At 35.4% G+C, this 9,921-nt stretch overlaps 1 protein-coding gene across 1 annotated transcript in view; it reads right to left on the bottom strand.

Moving 5' to 3' along the window:
• Nucleotides 1–1,736: 1,736 nt before the first annotated feature.
• gnal (guanine nucleotide binding protein (G protein), alpha activating activity polypeptide, olfactory type) overlaps nucleotides 1,737–9,921 on the bottom strand; it is a 69,696-nt gene continuing 61,511 nt past the window's right edge. The window contains 3 exon segments of the mRNA NM_001007339.2: nucleotides 1,737–2,307; nucleotides 6,587–6,654; nucleotides 9,032–9,162. Of these exon segments, the coding sequence (NP_001007340.1) occupies nucleotides 2,161–2,307; nucleotides 6,587–6,654; nucleotides 9,032–9,162 (346 nt within the window). The 3' untranslated portion in view covers nucleotides 1,737–2,160.

Genomic DNA, 9,921 nt, shown 5'->3' with positions numbered 1-9,921 from the left:
TGCGTGACTGTCAGCTGACGCGCTCCATAGTAATAAACAGATGCTGTTTCCCAAATGGATTCTGTACGCGATTTGAAGTGGAGTGGAAGTCTGGGTTTTGGGTGCGTGTTTAAAGACATATACACATAATTAATAATAATAATATCTAAAAATGCCGATCTTAGTGTTTTTTTTTTTTTCAAACACAACTAATTTCGTCTTGAATGAGGATAAAAAGTTAGGAAAGCAATTGAATGCTTTGATTATAATGTTAGATGTGTGCATTTTTAAAGTGACACCTCTGTTATTTAATGTAATCAAACGAAAAAATATCTAAATATATTTGTTTTTTCTTTTTAAATAATAACAATAAAAACATATTCCTGACCATTTAACCGTTTATTTACGACGAAACAGCTCCATATGAACATATTTAGTAATTTGGGGAATTTTGGGAGGGGTGGTCCCTTATTACGGTAGGCATATCCCTTATTTTCACATCCCAATGTTGACAGGTATGGATTAGTTTCATTTTAAATTGCATGCGAATGTGCGCATCTGGCGTGCGATACTTTCAGCTGTCATGTGCGCGCCGTGTCATGGCACCAATCAGCGCATCCAGTGTGTGACGCCCTTAACCTCATCATCCTTTCTGTTTTTTTTTAATTTATTTTTTGCTTTTTATGCATATCTATGCATACAACCTCGCTAAACATTCAAGAATATGTATACATATAGGCACACATATTATTATGAACAATTGTACATATATATTTATAGAATTCTTTCTCATTGTTTTTATAAATGTATATGTACACATAGAACGCAGATGTACAGTGTGTCTGCACATGTACGCGCAATCCCACATATCTACAGCCTTCCCTAGCACAACCCTGTGTACAGCCAGCATATACAAGGCTTTCTAAAAGTCCCCCAAAGACAAACAACAGCAGGTCAAAATGTTGGAAATTAAAAAAAAAAAGAAGATTTCCAATGTTTTTAAAGCTGAATCTGTCAAATGGCAAAAAAATAAATTTCAACACATACTGTATTTGCAGTTTCTGAACAAAGTGGTTATTTTTGCATATTTTAAAAAATTATTATTTTTTTTTTTTGCCAAAGATTTCTTCGTTTTATAGTAAAAGACATTTTTTAAGCAGTTTTAGAAACCAGAAAAACTCAATCTAAAAACAGATTTTCTGTCAGCACTCTGTGCTGCATGTAAGATTTGACATCAAGCTGTACAGCACTGTCCAATCACAAATATTTGATCCTCATTTACAGGTACAGCCATATCCAAAGGCACAATGAGCTTCTACAAGTCAAAGATTTGTCTTTCTTGTTGAAGTTATACAAAATAACATTTTGCAGTCCTGTACAAGATTGGGTGATCTTGCAGTTAAGTTAGGATTAACATAACAACCCCACCCACCCTAAAAATATATTGTTAATCTTCATATCTGTATTTGGATGACCTCCCAAATAGGTGGGGGGCCCTAAGCTAAATGAGGCACTGGCTGGCCCGTGGCATTTCTCCCAAAGATGGTAAGAAGCTTCCACCCGCTGAAGAAAAATGCAAATCCCACAAGACCCAGCCCCTAACCAAGCACTGTGCTCTATAGTCGATTAAAAACTCTATCTAGCCCTAAAGTCCTCTTTGCATGTTTTACAGAAACAAAAAAAAAAAAAGATAAATAAAGAGGTGCTACATTGTTAATTTTGCCTCTTGTCTCCGTTTAGGAAACAAATGCAAAGTGCTTCATTAAACCTTTAATTAAACCCTCTTTGTCAAGTACTCTAACATCCCCTTCATTCGACGAAGGGGAAAAAAGTCAACGATTAGACCACACTGGCACAAGTCAGAGGTTACCAGAGGTTTACGCTATGTCAGCCGGTCTAATCAGATCTAATACATCTAATCTAAAGCCAGGCATTGCTGAAAAACAACAAAATACATTTGAAAAGAATGAACAACCTGGATGTTATACGAACATAAAACAACATGTTTCTTCTTATACACACATTCATTCCCCTCCTCGGATAAAGACTACATGTGGACTAAATAAATAAATAAAAAGCGAATAAGTGAAAAAAGGGGGGAAAAACAAGACAAAGTCACTCTTCAGTAGTTTTCAAAGAGCCCGTGTGATGTACGACTGGAAAAGCGTTGGTTTTGGCCAGTCACAGCAGTTCATACTGGCGTAGGTGCATCCTCTGAATAATGTCACGACAGTCATTGAATACGCGGCGAATGTTTTCAGTGTCCACAGCGCAGGTGAAGTGAGGATAGCAGTAGTGCTTGTCTGTGCCACTCGCTGTGCTGATTTTCTGTTCGTGCAAACACACACAACAACCCAGCAGTTACGGTGGTATGGAAACAATATAAATTGAAAACATTTCCAAAACAATTTTTAGAAATAATGACCAACTAATTACAGAAAGGGTGACTAGATGGAGACTAAGGCCCAGTCCCAATTCAACGTGCCCGTGAAGGGGTAGTGGTGTCCCAATAGGGTATATGCCGTGCTAGTGTGTTTCCCATACTGATAAACTTCCGGTGACCTGTTATTGTGAGTTTTTTTCTATTTTATACGGTTCCTTTTAAAGCATTGATGTTGTAATGTCATTAAAATACAATCTGTTAAATAAACTTTGGCATTCATTTAGTTGCTCAAGCTCAAAACGAGACAAAAAGCCGTTTACTCGCATGCGCCCGTTAGAATCGGCAGACTAGCGCAGAAGCTCCATTGAATATACTGGGGTAAAATAAATGCTCATATTATGAAGACATGGCGGGGGAAAATGTAATTTAATGCAATGCTTCTTGTACATTCTGAGACCCACTTTATATCGGATATCACTTAGCTAGTGGAGATAGCTGATTTTTAAAGAAAACAGACTTTTAATGCGACGTTTTTTGCATTGGCATACAGTTTGCCGAAAGTGCTTAACCCAGGTTACTGGCAAATTAAAAGTCCCACGAGCATGCTTCAGCATATACCCTATTCTCTTTAGCTTAAAGGTGTAGGGCTAAGGGCAATGGGTATACACCCCTTCAAACGAAGATTTTTCAGGACCACACTCGAAACCAAGGAGTAGGAAAAATTTCCAGCTGCACCCGGAAGTAAGGAGATCCACTAATTAGTATTTTTTGTCATTATTACGAATTTTTACAACAAACAAGCACATGTTTTAATATATTCATAACCGCATTTGTGTTTTACCATCATGCTTTTAAAAAAAAAAAAAACGCTAAAATAAAAACCGCTAAATTTCGCAATCTATTCCCCATCTATAATCCCTAATAATAACTTTTGTACAGTAGTCCCACAACATTCTGACACTCGGTGACACTGGAATACCATGTCAGAAAAGTCTACTGGCTGTCAATTGGCTTTTTACAGTGTCTGCTATAATGTTAATGCTGTTTTTGGTGTGTTTACATTAATGAATATGGCCACTGTGTAAATACACAGTACAGTTAAGATCATATTGCCACATTAGATCGTTTTGATAACATAACACGTGGCTTCAGTGATTTCCTGAAGATAAATACCAAAAAATAACACAACTGGAATCACTTTAGTAGTCTCCATCATCTGAACTCATATGAAGCAAGAGATTGCGAGGACATACGAGGACGTGTGCAGGTGCTGTAGTGCTGTCCCAAATCTTAGGAGTACATTTTGAAGGGGTAGGGGTACAAAAATAGAATTGGGATTGGGCCTAATTATACAAGGCAGACATAAACAGATGGTTTATTAGAAATGTGAATTAATAAGCCCCTGTCACACTACATGTGGATTCCAGAAAACTGTCTGAGAACTGTGGAAGTGCCTTTTGTGTGAACGCAAAGTAGAGCTGCTTGAGTCTGGCTATAATAGGAACCGCAATTTTCTGCTTAAAAAAAAAAAGATCATGATTTTCTCACGATTCTGTAGATGTCAAATAAAGGTTAAAGGTGCAGCAGGTGATTGTCTTCAGAAGCATTTTTTATTGTGCTGGTTGAAAGTCTCTTCACAGTCCAATAGTACTAATTACAGTAAATGATTTAAATGTGTTTATATGTATTTTTATATTCTGGGTAAAGCATAAAACTAAAAAATGTTCATCCAATTAAATATTATCAGACCGACATCTCCCATAATTCCGATAAGCAGCTCAGACTGTCTGTCAGCAAATGTAGATTCGGACTTCTGCGCATCGGTTCACGCAGATCCGCCATTTGCGCGTACAATGTCTGCGCCGAAGCGCAGCACGGTCACGAGACAGACCGGGAGAACTCAAATGCTGCTAAAACCTGAATCAATATTGGAGTTACTTTAGCACGCTGGAGGAAGGACGACACCATGGCTGAAGTATTACTGTTAGACAGGTAATGTTCTGTTTTAAAACTATTTTAGTTAGGCTAAGCTTATGTTAGATTGTGTTGTGTTATGAATGACTTGTATGCACAGACGTGTTGTTCAGCTACTGAAATCTCCCGGTGAATGATTGACGTGATTATTTTCAGTTTTATAAAGTCCTTTTACAGCATTGATAATGTAGATTTATATTTAGTGTAACAACAAAACATCAGTAAATAGCGCTGTTCCACCTAGCCTGCTTTATTGAGCTGAAGTTGCTTTTATATTCACATTGGGTCATTTTTGAACAATGACAGCCTTTCTATACTGTTTACCATGCTACTCTGAATATTCGCTCTAAAATAGCATGTGACTAAGTAATAAATGTAATTTCTGCACGCCGCTGGCTAAACACTAACTAACTGGCGATTGACATGAACTAGTGGGTTGTCTGTCGGCTGTTGTGACGCGGTGCGTGCGCTCGCAATTTTAGGGGGTGTGGCTTTGAATCACAGCCCCTATCGCCGTCCAAAGATAATATGCTAAGCGGTTAGCCTTTTGGCAGATCACCTACTGCACCTTTAATGTAAGACGGCTATTATTATTGTTATTCTCAAACATGATGAAACAACAATATTATATATAGGTCTACTGTTGGTTAAATGCTAAACTTTGATAAGACTTTGAATGGAAAACAACAGGGTAGGCGACATCTACTGTAAGTATCTGTGACATCATTACATGAAGACAAAAATGTCATTTTTGGGTGAATTATATCTTATAAGTACAGTGTGTGTACTGTTTCAACATCATTTGGTGGTGTCCATGTCACTGAGCAACGTATGTGAAACAATGTACAGCCTCCTTTGCTTCTCTCCTGAACTTAAAAATAGGATTGGCAGAATCGCAGAAATGCTGGATTAAGATGACCTAGGGCAGGGTTCGGGAACCTTTTTTCAGCAAAGAGCCATTTCTGATTTTTTTAGTAAATGCAATTTTTTGAAGAGCCATTTAAATGTATATGTTTATTTTTATAAATGCATTTGCTACTGTATTACTATAAATTAAACAAATATTATAGCATTACTGCTAATACTATATTATATATAAATAATACAGGTTTAACTAAAACCTTAATTTCTGCACAACTCAAAAATGAACAAATATGTAGCATCACATCTTAAGTCCGTGAATGAAAAAGAACAGTTTAGAGTATTTTTACTTTCACCATGTTTGAATTTAAGTTTTCATAGAAATATTAGTTGTTTACCCTTTATTTGTGTCTCAATTCAAGTTTATCCACATTGCCACAAACTCACATTGCTCGAAATCATTGTTAACTGAGTTCTTATTCATTTTGTTTCGATAGGAGCCTGATTTCCAGAGATGAATATATATTTTTAAACGGTTGAATATTATGGAAGGAAGACAGCTGGAAAGCCACGTATTTTTGGTCAAAGAGCCACATGTGGCTCGAGAGCCATAGGTTCCCTACCCCTGACCTAGGGGGTCGCATCGAGATTGCAATCTTTTTTCGATTAATCGTGCAGCTCTAATGCAAAGATGTCCCAAGATTTATCCTGGCAATGAATCCAGGTGGGGGTCCAAGTAATATTGCTGAGATAATTCCTGGATTAATCGATGTGTGAAAAAATGGCAGAACCAACGCTGTAGGTGATGTATTGTAGTGAAGATGTAGGTATTTGTGGAGGCATTTTATAAGGGAGATCACATGATATATTTATACGCATACAGAAATTTGTTTCCATTGTAGTTTATGTGCATCTTATCGAATGAAAAGTTTATCCTACTCAGTCAGGCGCATCCATTTCTAATGTGCATTTTCAAAATTTATGCATATCTTGGCATTTCCATCGACCGATTTTTTAAGCGCATGTCTAAAATGCACATAAAAATAGGTGGAAGAAAACAAAGCTAGTGTGAATGAACAAAATCAAATGATCCCAAGGCAAAACACATTATCTATGTATTTTCTGGAACTTCTGTGTGAAAGGGGCTATGGTGTCTAAACATTTAGAACAGGGGTCACCAAACTTGTTCCTGGAGGGCCGGTGTACAGCAGATTTTATGTCCAACCCTAATGAAACACACCTGAAAAAGCTAATCAGGGTCTTACTAGGTATACTTGAAACTTCCAGGCAGGTGTGTTGAGGTAAGTTGGAGCTAAACCCTGCAGGGACACCGGCCCTCCAGGTTCGAGATTGATGACCCCTGATTTAGAAAATAAGAAAATATCATACCAAGAATTCATCTCGGATAAAAAACTTTGCCCTGGACACTTTCGGATCTTCTCCTGGGTCAGGGGTCGCTATGCATACAGAGAAAAGACAATGGTGTGTTACATTTTGCAAAGCCATTAAAGCAATCACAGTCATATTAAGGGATTGGTGAGTTTGACTCTAATAAATAATAAAATAACAATATCCACAATAACTGTCAAGGAATACTTATTGTCAAGTCATTCATTTTCATGTATTGTCTTTTACTTTTTCTTTCATTTATAGAAACACAATCCAGTCAAATCTATAGCCTGATGTAAGCTATGCTTAGAAACACACACAACGGAACAGAACTCTACTTTGTTTGCATTTCTGATAAAATAGTTTAGTCTAAATTTATAACTTTAATAAAAGATTATATGACTTGTATGACAAAAAATACCTGACATACTGGTCTCAAATAACATCATTAAGAGATTTTTTAGGAATACAAACAAAGGTTGAAACTCTTGAGACCCTAAGAAGTTATTAATTCAGTTTTACTTTATAATTAAATTGAACTAAAACAAGAATACCTCAATATTCTGGCTTCCTTGTGCAGGTTAACATTGCCCCTTATATAAAGTTAAAATGTAATTAAAAACTATCAAAAAAAAAAAAAAGTTCAGCAATTGTTGAACTTTTGTTCAAGATTGGTTACACCACATTGCCATATAACCATATACGTCCCTGCTAAACTGCCCAGAAATTTAAAGCAGTGACTGACATCTTATGGGAAGCTCAAGAAGAAAGTGCAAACCTGATGTAATTAATGCATCTTAGGACAACAGTCCAATTTCAGCCATTACCTGTCAGCAGTGGTTATGCAAATCAGCATGTTCAATCGCCTCACACAGCTGCTGAAATAATAAATCTTTGGCTTTTGTGTGTTTGATTGTTCATTAGACACACACTCAGTCATTATTCCACAGAGTATAAGGGTTGAAATGTCTAGATTTTGTTTCTAGTACATATTGAAGGGGTAGATTAAATTGCTATGGAAGAACTACAAATAATAGGCCAATTTAATAGCTATTTTTCTGTCCTAAAGAATTGAATTGAGGGGGAAGATTTACTATGTTTAGATTTACTTTACCACGGTCATATCAACCAGCTTGCCCTTAAAACTTTGCCAATGTTTTCTTTATAAAAATCTGTACTAATCTTCTGGAATCTATTAAATACAGTATTTTTTAAAAGTGTGAACCTACACTGTTCTCACAGTTTGATTACAATTATCAAGCCATCCATTCGGTTCAATTCGATATCATGGTGCATTGGCGATGCTTTCCATATACAATTTAAAACTTTAATTTACTAAATTATGACGGGTATTTGGCAAGATGAAAAATTCAGATAAAGGCTCTGTGGGATTTGTTTCGCCACTACTCTTCACAATCTGACATTAAGGCAATGGTGAAGCTGAATTTTAAAATAATAATGCCAACATTAGCCTGTCTACATTATAACTCTATGGTTTAATCAATATTTAGTTATATTTGAAAACCCTTTACTTACCAAGATTAGGTTGCGTGTTTTTGTGGAGGAACATTATTGAATTCACTGTAAATGGCTTTAGCACAGTTCTGAACCCTTTCACTGCTGCTGCTACTGGCCGGGATGCATACTGTTCTGACTAATTAGCAAGTTTTGGGTAAGATTGTTTGTTAATCTTCCACCAGCCAAAAACATCCATTTCTTTTTCCTTGACAGCGGTTTTAATGTAGCGAGTGACCTCGTCTTCTTCCCTGTCAGCTTGCTGTACATTGCTGTTTAGCACTCTACTGTAATACGCAGTGTATGAGCGGCCACTGAAATACCTTGTCGGCTAGAAAGACTGCTCTTCTTGAACTGGCGGCCGGCCTCACCGCAGTCAAAATAAGCTCCATTTGACTTCTCTGTCGTTATTTGTTTCACTCTTGCAGGGATGAATTTTAATGTTATAACAAACTATTTGATTACTTTCTAGGGTCCCATCAGGTTTGGGTAAATATCTTCAGCTATAATTCTGACTCTAGGAGCATTTATGGTCAATAAGGGCATTCTAATTCTAAGAGCATTTATGAAGTAAGAGATAAGCATATAAAAGCATTTTCATACTTCAATTAAAACTCAAAAATTCATAGAAAATGTGGATCAAAAAAGTGTTCACTCTGGGTTGGAATACCTGTTTCTAGTTGCCAGACTTGTGGGACTTTGAACTTGTGAAGCTGCACATCATTGGTTTGCACTCAGGGTTTGATACTTTTCAAGATACTAGTATTCAGCTTAAAGTGCATTTTAAATGCTTAACTAGGTTAATTAGGTTAACTAGATAAACTTCAATAGTAATTCCTCACAATAATCAGAATCCGAATTTTGAAATGGAGAAAAGTGCATATAAGAAAGATATTTTTTAAAATATTATGATCATACACAATACATTACCTTCAGGGGGAAGTGTGTAGCGAGCGTACTCTGGAAAATAATCTTCAAGTTTAGATTTTCCTGCCAGGATCTTTTCGGCGAGCATGTCCTGCTTGTTGAGGAACAAGATTACTGAAATGGTCCTTAAAAACCTGTTTGAAAACACAAAGTGAGATGTTTTGAGCATTGTCTTTATATATATATATATATATATATATATATATATATATATATATATATATATATATATATATATATATATATATATATATATATATATATATAYATACACACACACACACACACACACACAYATATATATATATATATATATATATATATATATATATATATATATATACATTGCTTGCTAAATCATTTACAAGTTATAAATACAAAACACATAAAACTGCATTGTTCTCTGAACACACAGAGGTGTGCTATTTTTCTTCTTCTTTGGTTTTATCTACTAATCCCTTAAAAGAGTTACTGATAGTAACATAACCAATCCGCTTGTTACTGTAAGTCGTGACCTATCGGTGATGTATGGAATACTGTTTCCGGGTCCAAGCCACTTATTTGATTTGAGAAAATATCAGTTTATGGCAACTTTCTAGTCCTATCACATGTTAAAGTTAATTTTATATAAAATCATGGTGTACACAACAGTTTCTGGACTTGCAGCATACACAATTTATAAAAAATGAATCACTTTCTGGCCATAGGATATTAGGCATATAACGGCCTATATAATAATATATACATATATATATATATATATATACATATATATATATATATATATATATATATATATATATATATATATATATATATTTATTTATTTATATATCACGACCCTAATATATATATATATATATATATATATATATATATATATATATATATAT

This window comes from Danio rerio, chromosome 24 (assembly GCF_049306965.1).
Source record: "Danio rerio strain Tuebingen ecotype United States chromosome 24, GRCz12tu, whole genome shotgun sequence".
In the NCBI taxonomy this organism is placed as follows: domain Eukaryota; kingdom Metazoa; phylum Chordata; class Actinopteri; order Cypriniformes; family Danionidae; genus Danio; species Danio rerio.
Note: the sequence above shows the minus strand (reverse complement) of the source record. Positions and strands in the feature narration are given on the sequence as shown.